The 14,853-nt window shown below is 35.7% G+C and overlaps 1 protein-coding gene across 9 annotated transcripts in view; it reads left to right on the top strand.

Moving 5' to 3' along the window:
* The window catches only part of HECTD1 (HECT domain E3 ubiquitin protein ligase 1), a 93,927-nt gene that overhangs the window by 29,909 nt on the left and 49,165 nt on the right, over nucleotides 1-14,853 (top strand). For all 9 annotated transcript variants that reach the window (XM_035720137.2, XM_035720136.2, XM_025443883.3 and 6 more), the window contains exons 7-12: nucleotides 183-259; nucleotides 344-442; nucleotides 2,989-3,103; nucleotides 3,962-4,136; nucleotides 12,067-12,205; nucleotides 12,396-12,566. In XM_035720137.2, coding sequence (XP_035576030.1) covers nucleotides 183-259; nucleotides 344-442; nucleotides 2,989-3,103; nucleotides 3,962-4,136; nucleotides 12,067-12,205; nucleotides 12,396-12,566 — 776 coding nt within the window. The remainder of the gene's footprint in view (nucleotides 1-182; nucleotides 260-343; nucleotides 443-2,988; nucleotides 3,104-3,961; nucleotides 4,137-12,066; nucleotides 12,206-12,395; nucleotides 12,567-14,853) is intronic.

Here is a 14,853-nt window from a genome sequence, read left to right as displayed (position 1 = left end):
CTTTTCTTAGCAGAATTTGTTTGTGGACTATTAACTACTATAGAGTTGATCCAAATGTTTAAAATTGATTCTGTATTTAGTGACTATTAATAATAATTTTTAAATGGTTCCCATTGTAGAAAAGTTCAGTATTACTGTGTTAGATTTTTAAAAATTTATTTTTCTCCTTGAAACTTTTCCAGCCTTTGAAGTAAATTTTATGGATGATGTGGGTCAGACTCTATTAAACTGGGCCTCTGCTTTTGGAACTCAGGAAATGGTAAGCTAATATATAAAAGCTCATGTTTTAAATAAAGATAGAACTATTAATAAGGCAACTTTATGATTCTTCATAATTTTACAGGTAGAATTTCTTTGTGAAAGAGGTGCTGATGTTAATAGGGGTCAAAGGTCATCATCATTACATTATGCTGCATGTTTTGGAAGACCTCAAGTAGCAAAGGTAAAATCCAGGTTTTTAAATTACTAATTTAATATTTAACATTTACATGGTTCCAAAATTAGAATGATATAAAAACTTTTATTTTGATGATAAGTCATTCTTCCATGCCATCTCCATTCACCATATTCCCCATTGTTCACTGTAGGTAAGCATGTTTTATTTATCTTTTTAGTATTTCTTAACATAGATACAAACAAAAAGAAATATATATGTTTATTCCCTCTTTTTCTAATACAAAATATAACATATTACATACATATTGAAGACCTCTTCCTATTAGCATTTATTTATTATTATTTTTTTAGAGATTTTATTTATTTATTCATGGAAGACACAGGGAGAGAGAGAGAGAGGCAGAGACACAGGCAGAGAGAGCAGCAGGCTCCATGCAGGGAACCCGACGTGGGCCTCCATCCTGGGTCTCCAGGAACACATCCTGGGCTGAAGGCGGCGCTAAACCGCTGAGCCACGGGGGCTGCCTCCTATTAGCATTTAGATAGCTTTTTTACATCTGTATACTTGCCCTGTGGATATACTGCAAATTTATTTAACCAGTCACCTGTTGCTAAACACTAATTTTTCCAATTTTTTTACTCTTGGCACCAAATAATTTTGTACATATTTGTGTTGTTTTTGTTATCATTAAAGCAGATAATTTATTTGCTGAAGGATAATATCTTTGATTTCCAGATTAGCAAAGGACATTGGAAAGTTCTTTTTATAGTTAGGAAAAATTGAGAAGGTTCAGAGAGGTCAAATGATAAGGGTTGGACCTGATGTGTGAATGATCTAGGTCTCTAAAATCTTCATAATGTGAAGTAATTTGGCACATGCAATGTTAATCTGCTAAGCCAGGCACACTTGGATTTAAGCTTTAGCTTATTAGCAAAACAGTTTTTTGGCCTTGGGCAAGTTTCTTTAGTTTGACTTGCAGTATTCTCAGATAAATGTGTATACATTCATATCATGATTATTATTATAATCAGAAAAAATACATTAAAAAACATGTAGTATAGTAATCACATCGTAGATGCTCAAATGGTAGCTGCTGTTATTGTCATCTTTATACTATACGAAAATAGGGGAAAACAGTTTAGCTTTCTAACTTGGGAAAGATTTTCTCTTTAAGGTCAAATTCTAAAGAGAATTATGCCTCTAAGGATGATAAATTTTATATTGACCCATTTTCTTTTGACTTGTACTGTTTTGCAGTCATGAGTGATAGGGTAGGAAGAAGAAGCCAAATGAATTATACGTGTCACCCTAACCTATCTTGATTATATGTCAGCCTACAGTGAGTGATAGCTACTATTACTAATAATGATACAATAGGTAGGACTCTCTGAGCACTTAAACTCTGTGCTAGCCAGTGTCTTGGGTATTTAACATGTCTTATCATTTAATCTTCATAGATTCTTCTGTTTTTAAATGATTCTAAGATACACCTCCACTTTCCTCCTTCCCCCTCCATACACATTTTAACATCTCTTAAATAGGAAAATGTATAATTACTGTTGACCAGATAGAAAGTGCAGCATTACTTGTTCATGCAACAGGAATAAAAAATCCTGTCTGATAGAGGAGCACTCAGTAATGCTGCATCATTAATGCTGTCTATGGCACACATGGTAACATTGTAGAAATACAAATGTTGGTTTTGAATTAAAAAATATTAATTATGAAGAATTGTGCTCGGAATGTTGAAGTTATAGAATATCTTATAGATCATTTATATTCTCTTATTTATGTTTGTCCAACATAAATAGTGTAAAAAGTGTGAAAAAAATCTAAATTTAAAAAAGTTATTTCAATTAGCTTAAAAAAATTCAAACAATAAAGCATTTTACAAAATTGACTGGCATTTCTTTTTTCATTTCTTAGTGATAATGCTATATCTAATAATCTGTGGCATCCTAGATTTGATAAAATAATTATTATAATTCAGCAGTTGGATGTTTTAGTCAGTACTACATACTTTCCTGATGTGTGTATATATTCACTCATTGTTAAGATATATCTATTATATTATAACCAAGTTAGAAAAACTGCAGTTCTGAGGGTGACAAGAAAAACATGAGATGTGTTCTCTGTTTAAAAGAGCTTACAGTCTGTTGGGGAGAGAGTCCAGTGTCTATTAAAAATTAGCAAACAGATCATTCATATTTAAGATGTAAATTTTGTAGTTTATTCTGGGAGAATTGATTTAACTTGGTAATTGGCAGTATGTAGGAAATGAGGAAGATGATTACCGTGTTTGAAATGTACACTAATACCTCTCTGTTGAAGAAATTGAGAGGAGGAGTTTGAAGGAGAATATGATGGGTTCACATGTGCACATACTTAATTTGAGTTGTTAATAAATAACCAAGTGAAATCTGCAATTTTTTAAAGATCTAGCTAGACCATTTTTGAGATAGCTGATACATGCAAAATAGTGATTTGGAGTTACTGCCTGCTTAGGTAATTCTGAGTCTGAGTGCAGAAGTTGGATATTAAAGAAACAGTGTTAATTCTTAATATTCAAATTAAATGCTTTTCTTTTCTAGACTCTGTTACGGCATGGTGCAAATCCAGATCTGAGAGATGAAGATGGGAAAACTCCCTTAGATAAAGCTCGAGAAAGGGGCCATAGTGAAGTAGTAGCAATTCTTCAGTCTCCCGGTGAGTGGTAAAATCTTTCCTTTCAAGCCATCTGCTATTATTTTTCAGCTTCACTTTTACAGATACAGCTTTTTTGGTGCACATTAGCATTATATAAATGAACTATTCCTATGAAGTCAAGTAATTGTATGCATATACTTTTACATTTGATAAACCTTTAATAGTATACTGTTCAGTGTTCTTTGAGACTCTGGGTGCATGATTCCAGAATGACAGAATCAAAAGTTTAAGGGGCATGGGAATGTCATAAAGAATAGTTGGGTATTGTGTAGATGAAGTACCTTGAGCAAATTTTTAAGTTTTCACTGAGTAGATGAATGTGAAATATTCTGGAATCAAGTGGAATATCCATTATTTCCTTAAGTTGTGATTCAGCTCATTGGTGGAACTAATTTTTTTTTGGTATTCTTGTGCTAATTTTGGCAGCACATATACTAAAAAAAATTGGAATAGTATCATTTTTACAAGCACCTTTAATAGATACAGTATCTTAATTTCAGTTTAATTATTGGTAATTAGGGATACTTTTTTTTCTTGAATATTTATTTATTTGAGAGAGAGAGTGAGTACACACAAGTTGGGGAAGGGGCAGAGAGAGAGGGAGAGAGAGAATCTCAAGTAAACTTACCAAAAAAAAAAAAAAAAACTTCCCATTGAGTGCAGGGTCCAAAGCAGGGCTTGACCCCATGACCCTGAGATCAAAACCATGAGCCAAAATCAAGATTTGGATGCTCAACCGACTGAGCCACAGAGGCACCCCAGGGATAATTACAGTTTGAAATTCGATACATCGTATTTTCTTTTCATGAAAGAAAAAATTTCCAGAAATTTATTATATTGAGCAATATTTGTCTGCAGGTGATTGGATGTGTCCAGTTAATAAAGGAGATGATAAGAAAAAGAAAGATACAAACAAAGATGAAGAAGAATGTAATGAGCCAAAAGGAGATCCAGAAATGGCACCCATATACTTGAAAAGGCTATTGCCAGTGTTTGCACAGACATTTCAGCAAACTATGCTGCCTTCAATAAGGTAGTTATTCATAGTATCTGTGTTTATTAGTTAAATTATGCCAATTATATAGTTCTATTTATCTCCTTTTTCTATATATATATATATATATATATAGTTCTATTTATCTCCTTTTTCTAGAAGGATGGAAGTTTAATATTCAAAAGGTATGGTTAGAATAAAAGTTAGATTGGAAATTGGATGATCTGATAAAATGATGATGATAAAAGTTAGATTGGAAATCTGATGATCTGACTTAAGGAGTTTTGAAAATCAAGACTAGATTCCTAACAATTTTTGTAGCTCTCTGTGTATCAACTTGAGAAAAATTTTGGTAAGTACGGCAAACATTTACTGAGCTTTATGGAGGCCTTTTTGGTAGACACCGTGTGAGATGGTCATTGGAGAGTTACCAAAAAAAATGGGACTTGGCTTTCGGGTCTATACCATTGCAGGCTAGTGAGGAAGATATGAATAATAAGAGTAGTAAGTGATAGATTGGACATCAGAGATCTCTGGTAATAGAGATGATTTAACAATTGGGCTGCTCACGTTGGAGAAAATTTTATACAGAAGTGAGATTTAAATTGAGGTTTAAAAGATACTTGGGGTTTTATAGGCAGACAGATTGGAAGGGTCATGGAGCAGCTTTATGTGCAAAGTCATGGAGGTATGAGTCAGTTCATCCTGGTACAAATCCTGGTGGCTTTCCCTCTGTAAGTGTGTCATTTCTGTTCGGCTGTTGCTAATACTCTGGTCCATAGTCTGTGGTTTGACTACTGTAGTTGCCTCTTCATTGATCTTTTATTTCCTCTTTTGCTCCTTTATAATCTTTTCCTACATATTAGGCTAAGTTATTTTACAAATTGTAATTATATCACTTTGTGATTTAAACCCTCCAGTAGTTTCCACCTCGCTTTAACTAAAACCTAACCCTTGCTTTTTTTTTTTTTGAAGACGGAGGAGGCTGAGGCTCAGTTGGTTAAGCAATTGCTTTTGACTCCGGTCCCTGGGATCGAGCCCTGCGTTGGGCTCCCTGCTTAGTGACAAGCCCGCTTGTGCTGTCTTTCTCTGTCAAATAAATAAGATCTTAAAAAAAATAAAAAATAAAAAGAGAGAGAGCATGAGCAGTGGGGGTGAGGGCAGAGGCAGAGGGAGAGGGAGAGAATCTCAAGTAGACTCTCCACTGAGCATGGAGCCCAACTTGGCTCTGTCTCAGGACCTTGAGTTCATGACCTGAGGCCAGTTGAAGAGTCAGAGGCTTAACGGACTGAGCCTCTCAGATGCTCTTTAACTCCTTAACTCTCAGGTTTGCAAGACTTACGTAAGTTCCACCCAGTTCTCTGACCTCATGTAGTACTATCTAACCCCTAGCCCATTACATTTAAAATAACCTTTTTTTTTTCTGTTTTTGGAGCACTCCCAAGTACTTCCTTACCTTAGAGCTTTTGTACTTCCCTTTACTGGAAACTTTTCTCATCCTTGGGTCTTTTGCATGGTTTGTTGCTTCATATCATTTAGGTCACAATTCAAATGTTAGACCCACTGATGTTTATCCATCTAATTTAAATTTATCCCTTAGGATACTTTTCACATAAATTATGGTCATTTACTGTCTTTACAGAGGTTTCAGTGTCTGAAATTGTGCTTTTCTTTGACTTTTGTGCGTCTTATTTATTTAATTTATTTTTTAAGATATTTATTTGAGAGAGAGACAGAACAAGCAGAGATATTGGCAGTGGAAGAGGGACAAGTAGACTCCCTACTGAGCAGGGAGCCCAATGCACGGATTGATCTCAGGACCCTAAGATCATGACCTGAGCCAAAGGCAGATGCTTAACCATCTGAGGCCCCGACTTTTGTGTTTTATTGTCTTTCTCCCCTCCAAAGTGAACTCCTTGAGAACTGGCCTGTGTACTGCTATATTCCTGCAAAGACAAGGAAGTATACTAGAGGGCTTGATACTTAGTAGGTCCTCAGTAGATTCTTAGTGCAAGATTGAGTGAGTGTGTTTTATTAGCAGTTGTAAGTATTTTAATATTAATGGACTGTGTTTGGATTAATGGGATATGTTTGGACAACTCAGAGAATAACGTTAAAAAATAATTAGGAGTCTTTTTGACCTATGAAGGCCTTTGTGGCCTGTGTTAATGAACCATATTCCACAGTTAAAGAAGGGTCATTAAATACTTCTGAGGTTGTCACAAATGATTTCGTGATTTATGAAGATGGCATTAGCAGCCTAGTGGAGAAAAGTACTGGGGGAGAGCAAGAATGAAAACAAACTACTTAAGGGTTCATTGCAGTATGGACTTCAAACAGTTGCTGGGGAGCTAGACTGGTGGGAACAAATTCAGAAGGTTGAGAGATGGGTTGTATAGGGGTTGACGACCTGTTAAATGTGAGAGGTGAGGGAAAGGAAGGAATGAAGAATGAGTGCTAAATTTTTGATGGGGTGATTGAAATTTGATTTTGGGCATACTAAGTTAAAGAAGTCTTTAGAACATGTAGTTTTGTAGGATTCAAGGGCCTAGGAATTGACATTAGAGTGCAGGCAGTCTGCTTTAAGTAGGAGAAAAGTGTCAGTAAAATATTCACTGTGAACATTGAAATACTTGGTTTTTATTCCCCAAATAGCTGCAGAGGTATTGGTGTTAGTTGGGCCACTTTTTTTTTTTTTTAATAAAACTTAGAATCATTGTGAAGAATGAGCAAGTTCAATTTTGAACAAGACAGTTTGGCCTGAAAATTTTAGAGGACTAGCTGTAATACCAATAAAAGAATCCTGATATATTTGGAGACCTTCGTGATAAGGTCATCAGAAAATTATGAAGTATGCCACTATATAACAGAGGTCCCTTATTAGATGATTTCTTTCTTTCTTTCTCTTTCTTTCTTTTCTTTTCTTTTCTTTTCTTTTCTTTTCTTTTCTTTTCTTTTCTTTTCTTTTCTTTTCTTTTCTTTTCTTTTCTTTTCTTTTCTTTTCTTTCCTTTCCTTCCTTCCTTCCTTCCTTCCTTCCTTCCTTCCTTCCTTCCTTCCTTTCTTTCTTTCTTTCTTTCTTTCTTTCTTTCTTTCTTTCTTTCTTTCTTTCTTTCTTTCTAGATTTATTTAGAGAGTGAGTGAGCATGAGCACAGGGGGCTGGGGGATGGAGGGGAGAGGCAGAAGGGCAGAGGGGAACAGAAAAAGAGAGAATCTCCAGCAGACTCCCTGCTGAGCTCAGAGCCTGATGTGGGACTCCTCTATCCCTTGACTCTGAGCTCATGACCTGAACTGAAATCAAGATTCAGATGTGTAAGTAACTGACTGAGCCACCCGAGTTCCCCTAGATGGTTATTTTCTTTCACTCTTAAAGTTTCAGGATTGAGGATTGGAATTACAGGTGGGTTTTTTTTTCTCTTCTTTTCGTTGTGTTTTCTAAAGTTTCTATAATAAACATATTGTACTTATGAAATAAATATTTCAATGATTGTCTAAATACAATTTTAGTTTGAGTATATGCAATCCTAAATTCTCCAGGTGATAATTAGACACATTTAATTGTGGCGGGTAAGAAAGCATAAACCTAGTTAAGATGTCAGACTCTGGAATCCATGTAGAGTGGGTCCAAATGCCAAGGTTACCACTTCTAAATATATGGCCATGAGAAAGGTACTTAACTTCTTTAATTGGTTTATCTCTAAGGTGAAAATAATTACATTAAATTCTCTGTAGGTTTGAGAATAAAAATTAGATATGTATGAAGTGTTGTCTTAGTGCCTAATATTTTAGAGGTATTTGAAAAAAGTTCATTAAAAATTATTTAGCAATAGGGATGCCTGAGTGGCTCAGCAGTTGAGTGTCTACTTTTGGCTCAGGCGTCCCGGGGATTGAGTCTCACATCAGGCTTTCTGCATGGAGCCTGTGTCTCCCTCTGTCTATGTTTCTGCCTCTCTCTCTCTCTGTCTCTCGTGATAAATAAATAAAATCTTTAAAAAAATTATTTAACAATATTTTTAAAAATTAAAAACAAGAAGGCATAGGTTGCAACCTGATTTTTTTATTTTATTTTTTTACCATTTCATTTTAAAGTTTGTTTAGAAGAGTCCACATATATATTCTGGTCAGACAATTAAAGGCGGGTCTGTATGTATGAACTTTAGCCATTATCTGTCAGTATTTTATAATGCACAGTGTCTGCTCAGAGCAGATGATAGATTAATAAAAGGCTTTCAAACAGAATAGCAATTATCTTTTATTTTTAATGAATGATATGCTATGAACAAACTTACATACTGTTATAGGCATTTTATTTTATTTCTTAAGATTTTATTTATTTGTTCATGAAAGACAGAGAGTGAAAGGCAGAGACACAGGCAGAGGGAGGAGCAGGCTTCAAGCAGGGAGCCCAATGTGGGAATCGATCCTAAGACCGCGGATCACGCCCTGAGCCAGGGGCAGGCGCTTAACCACTGAGCCACCCAGGCTGTCCCAAAGATGAGATTATTAAAGGAAAATCTGAAGATCTAGTGTAAGCTTAAGTAATTAAATCTTTATGATAACCAGCATGAGAGTTTATAAGTCAGTGCAATAGTCTCGCCCCCCCAAATAGAGCCAATAATATATATAGGAATTGAATGTGTTACAGTGGACATTTCATAGGTCATTTGAAAGATGGAGGATTATTAAATGGTATTAGAATGTATGATTTGTGGTTTGATTTTAAAAGTATCACCTTAATCCTTTAGCTGTATATCTAAACAAATTCTAGGTGAATTTAAAATAAATAAGCTTTAGGAAAACAAAAAAATGTTTTTGAATGTTTATCAGAATTTGATAAGAATGTCTTTCAAAGCTTGTTTGTTTTAGTACTGTCATTAAATTTATCTCAGTTGTCATTTAATTTAGTCTATGTAAAACTATGACAAACTACTTCACAGAAACAATACTACCCACAGCCAAAAAGGTGCCAATAATATAAACTCATAATCCAAATAAATAGACCAACAAATTGGTATTTTTTTGTTAGCAAGTGTGACCAAAGGATACTATTTTTTTTAATACAAAAGAGTACTATTTTTTAAAACAGCACAAATTTTTGGTAAAAAAAAATACAAGAGCCAGTTTAAATAAATGAGCCAAAGAGCACAGTGTTCAAGAAACTAACTTGGAAAAATGTTACGTATAATTACTGAGGTATAATTTACCTAAAATCATAGGATATTTTAAGTGTATGTCATGGTGATTTATACCATGTGAAAGAATTATTCCTATCTAGTTATTAATACATCTATCACATGTTTATCTTTTTTTGTGTATGTGTGAGAACATTTAAGTTCTGCTCTCTTCTACATTTTAGTTACACAATACAGTGCTACAAGTTATAGTTATAACATTAGATCCTCAGAACTTTTTTTTTTAATTTTTATTTATTTATGATAGTCACAGAGAGAGAGACAGAGACAGAGAGAGGCAGAGACACAGGCAGAGGGAGAAGCAGGCTCCATGCACCAGGAGCCCGACGTGGGATTCAATCCTGGGTCTCCAGGATCGCGCCCTGGGCCAAAGGTGGGCGCTAAACCGCTGCGCCACCCAGGGATCCCAGATCCTCAGAACTTATGTTAGAATTCCCTTACCCTCAGCAGGTGGCAACCACTTTCCTACTCTGTTTCTGTGCGTTGACTTTTGTTTCAGATTCTATATGTGTGATACCATGTAATAGTTGTCCTTCTCTGGCAGTTTTTACTTAGCATAATACCCTCAAGGTCATCCATGTTGTTGCTTAATAGGCTTTTTATTTTTTATTTATTTATTTTTTCAAAGATTTTATTTATTCATTCATGATAGAGAGAGAGGCAGAGACACAGGCAGAGGGAGAAGCAGGCTCCACGCTGGGAGCCCGATGCGGGACTCGATCCCGGGACTCCAGGATCGTGCCCTGGACCAAAGGCAGGTGCCAAACTGCTGAGCAACCCAGGGATTCCCCTTAATAGGCTTTTTAAAAATCAGTTTGCGGGACACCTGGGTGGCTCAGTGGTTGAGTGTCTGCCTTTGGCTCAGGTCGTGTTCCCTGGGTCCTGGGATCAAGTCTCGCATCAGGTTCCCTGCAGGGTTCCTGCTCCTCCCTCTGCCTGTGTCTTTACCTTTTTCTCTGTGTCTCTCATGAATAAATAAAGCCTTAAAGAAAAAAAGGAAAACTTTATGTTCTGTAAGGTATTATGCATAGTGTACTAGTTAAGAGGTAAGTTTGAGTTAGGCTCTGTAATTTATTAACCCTTAGTAGTCTACTTTAGTAGACGTACTTAACTTTCTTTGTCTCACTTTCTTTATCTTTAAAACTGAGCCAATAGAACCTGCCTCATAGGGATTTGTTGCATGGATTAAAGGAAGTGTAATGTTTTTAAAATACATAGGATTCCTGGCTCATAATGGCTTAGAATAATAGTAACAGATATAACATACAAACTTTTTTTTTTAAAGATTTTTTTATTTATTCATGAGAGACACAGAGAGAGAGGCAGAGACATAGGCAGAGGGAGAAGCAGGCTCCTTGCAGGGAGCCCGATGTTGGACTCAATTCCGGGACCCCAGGTTCATGCCCTGAGCCGAAGGCAGACGCTCAACCGTTGATCCACCTGGGCATCCCAACATATAAACATTTGTATGTTGTGGTTTTTTTGTTTGTTTGCTTTTAAGATTTTATTTATTTCAGAGAGAGAGAGAGCGAGAGAGCAGGGTGAGCAGCAGAGGGAGAGGGAGAGCGGGGAGTCTGATGTGAGGCTCGATCCCAGCCAGGATCCTGGCATCATGACTTGAGCTGAAGGCAGATGCTTAACCTACTGAGCCACTCTGGCACCCTTTTTATGCTCTTTTAATTGAAATAAATCGCAATATAAAACTACTAAATGTAAATACTGATTTGACAATCAAATATAAATAGTCATTAGCAAAAATTGGAAGGAACTAATCCTGTTAGAGCAGTTTGCCCTCCATTTGCCTACCATTTTCTATAATGTACTTGAATTTATAATACTTTTTTCCTTGAATGTATAGTGTTACGAATTTCAGCTAGAGAGTGTTATGATATACATCGAGTAGGGACCACATGCTGAAAAAATACATGTGTCACAGGCCTTTCTTGGACTTAATTAGCAATTTTGCCTCTCCATCCTTGTGGAAGTTATCTCAAAGTTAATGATACCTATAGCTCCGTGCCTAAGACATTGTTACATACTCAGAATTATTTGTGTTAAATGAACTGTTGTCTTTAACGTAATAGACCACTCTTCTTTTAGTCTATTACAATTTAAATGTGTGTGGATATGTGTTTATTTTAAAAGAACAGATTCCTTGTTATAAAACTGAGGGTAGTTTGAATGACTTTATTGAGTATCTATGTTCTGAGCAAAGCAATATAAAAAGGAAAAGGAGACATTCCAGATTTTTAACAGTGGAAATATTTAGGGGAATGGGAGTTACTGTAATGTCTTATTTTCGTTTATATGATGACATAGTTATAAGGACTGTGGGCTTAAATTTGACAAAAGACAGATTTGAAATTTGATCTGTATAAACTACCAGATGTTTTAACTTACAGCTTTGTGTTTTGGGTTATAGGAAATTTTAAGATAGTTATTTATATAATTTATTTTCTTAGTAATTGCATTATTCCTTACTGATTTTCTAATCCTATCACATGTTTATTAACTATTTAAAGTTAAATAGTTAATAGTTCATTAGTTCACTATTTTAACAATAGAAAATAAATGAAATTGCTTAAAAAATGAACATAAACTAGTGCTGGTATTTTATTTTTTTGTATACTTTTATTAAGTGTACTTTTCAGCAAGAGTATATAAAATTTACCAGTGGATGTTTTTGTTATGTTTAATGTATAGTTGCATTTTGTTTTATTTTAGGTTCTTATCCTGGCTTCCTAAAATTCTTTTTTTATTTATTTTTTATTTTTTAAGGAAGGCAAGTCTTGCTCTGATTAGGAAAATGATTCATTTTTGCTCTGAAGCACTTTTAAAAGAAGTTTGTGATTCTGATGTTGGTCACAATTTGCCTACTGTACTAGTGGAAATCACTGCAACGGTCCTTGATCAAGAGGTCAGATTTTTGTCTTTTTTTGAAACTCCTGTAGCTTTAATTCCCTTTAGACAGTGGTCAGTAAAATAATTTCACTTTTGTCCTAATATCAGTAAATCCTTTTGTCTGTGAAATTATTGCATTTGTCTATTTCAGGCAACTAAACTTATTTTTATTATTTTTCCTTAATTTCCTTTTTCTTTTCTCCCAGGATGATGATGATGGCCACTTGCTGGCTTTGCAGATCATAAGAGATTTGGTAGATAAAGGTGGTGATATTTTTTTGGATCAGCTAGCAAGACTTGGTGTAATCAGCAAAGTATCAACTTTGGCAGGTCCTTCCTCTGATGATGAGAATGAAGAGGAATCAAAACCAGAAAAAGTGAGTGATGTTGATTGCAGTGTTATCAGGAATAGGATTTCTTTTGAGGAAATCTAGTTCTAACCTGTGATGGCTTTTGACAAAATAATGGCAATATGAAGTAGTATTATAAGCTTTAAAAACTTGGTTACTCAATTTTTTTTAAGATTCTATTTATTTATTTATTTATTTATTTATTTATTTATTTATTTATTTTTATTTTTTAAAGGTTTTATTTACTCATGAGAGAGAGAGAGAGAGAGGCAAAGACACAGGCAGAGGGAGAAGCAGGCTCCATGCAGGGAGCCCGACATGGGACTTGATCCCAGGACTCCAGGATCACGCCTTGCTTGGGCCAAGGCAGGCGCTAAACCGCTGAGCCACCCAGGGATCCCCTTATTTATTTATTTTAGAGAAAAAAAGAGTGTGAGCAGGGAGGAGTGGGGAAGGAAGGGAGAGAGAAAATCTCAAGCAGACTCTTTGTGCTGAGCGTGGAGCCCAGTGTGGGGGTTAATCCCACAACTTCAAGATCATGACCCAAGCCAAAACCAAGAGTTGGATGCTTAACCGACTGAGCCACCCAGATGCCCCCAGAAATTTCGTTATTTTAAAAAAATATATTGATAAAATTTAAAACTTACAGAAAAATTACAAATAGAGTATCAGAGTATTCTTTATAAATTCACTAATTATTGACATTTTGCCCTATTTGCTTTATTTAGACAGATACTGTGTGTGTTTGTGTAAACGTACACACATTTAAGAAATACTATTTGAGGGGCACCTGGCTGGCTCTGTTTGCAACTCTTGAACTTGGGGTTCTAAGTTTGAGCCCCGTGTTGGATGTAAAGATTACTTAAAAATGAAATCTTTAAGGGGCACCTGGGTGGCTTAGACACTTTAAATGTCTGACTCTTGATTTCAACTCATGTCTTGATCTTGGGGTCATGAGTTCAAGCTCCACGTTGCACTCTACTACTGGGCCTGGAGCTTACTGTAAAAAACAAACAATGAAATATTATTTGAGGAAAGATGGATATATAGTGCCCCTTTTAAAAACGTAAACTTCGGGCAGCCCGGGTGGCTTAGCGGTTTAGCGCCGCCTTCAGCCCAGGGCCTGATCCTGGGGACCTGGGATCGAGTCCCATGTCGGGCTCCCTGCGTAGAGCCTGTTTCTCCCTCTGCCTCTCTCTCTCTCTCTCTCTCTCTGTGTCTCATGAATAAATAAATAAAATCTAAAAAAAAAAAATAAAAACCTAAACTTCATCAAAAAACCGATGTCTAACTCAAAGACCAAATTTACTGTTTCCTCAATAGTATTTTTTTTCCCCCTGGTCCAGAATCCAATCCAGGAGCATGTATTATGACATTTAGTTATCATGTTTATGAGAACTTAGCCTTTTGCTTTCATAGCCTTGGCATTTGTGAAGAGGACAGACCAGTTAATTTGGGCAGCGACCCTTCTTTGCATTTGTGTTTCCATGTGATTAGATTCAGGTTGTGAGTTTTTAGCAAGATGACTACAGAGGAGATGTTATATTATCTCAATGCATAATGTGTCTTCTCTTAGACACACATCGTATCTGCTTTCTTACCAATGATGTTAACTTGGATCACTTCGTTATGTTTATCTGTGCTTGGTTTCTTTATCATAGAGTTACTCTTTTTTCTTTTGTAATAAGTAATTTGTGGGGCTGCTTGTCAATATGCTGTTACTCATTAAATATATATCCATGAGTTTCTGTATCCATTGATAATTCTTGCCTTAGATTACAAATTCTAAGTATACCTAATCTGTCCCTACTGATTCCAGCACTGATTTAGTCCTAAATTAGTGATTGCTTTCTATATATTAGTGACAGAATGGTAATATTTTTGAGGTTATGGTAGAGTATGAGAGGTTAATCATAGAATCCTGAGAGGGTGAGCAAGAGTGGGAGGAGAGGGAGAGATTACTTTTAAAATTTTTTAAGGATTTATTTATTTGAGAGAGAGCTTGCACAAGTTGGGAGGGGCAGAGGGAGAGAGAATCTGAAGCGAACTCTGTGCTGTGCGTGGAGCCCAGGTCGAGGCTGGATCTCATGACCTTCAGTTCACGACCTGAGCAGAAACTGGGTGCTGTAAGCTTTAACCAGTTATGTCACCCAGGCGCCCTTAGATAATTCCTAAATTACTTGAGAGATCTAAGGGATTTAACTACAAAACAAAATAAAAGGTGTTATTTGAGTTCATCCCCCTAGAATTCTTCTATTCAAGAAATAGTTTCAAAATATCATGATTTCACTCATATGTGGAATTTAAGAAACAA

Source organism: Canis lupus, chromosome 8, assembly GCF_003254725.2.
Source record: "Canis lupus dingo isolate Sandy chromosome 8, ASM325472v2, whole genome shotgun sequence".
Classification (NCBI taxonomy): domain Eukaryota; kingdom Metazoa; phylum Chordata; class Mammalia; order Carnivora; family Canidae; genus Canis; species Canis lupus.
The sequence above is the reverse complement of the archived record's forward strand: the minus strand, read 5'-3'. Positions and strand labels throughout refer to the sequence as shown.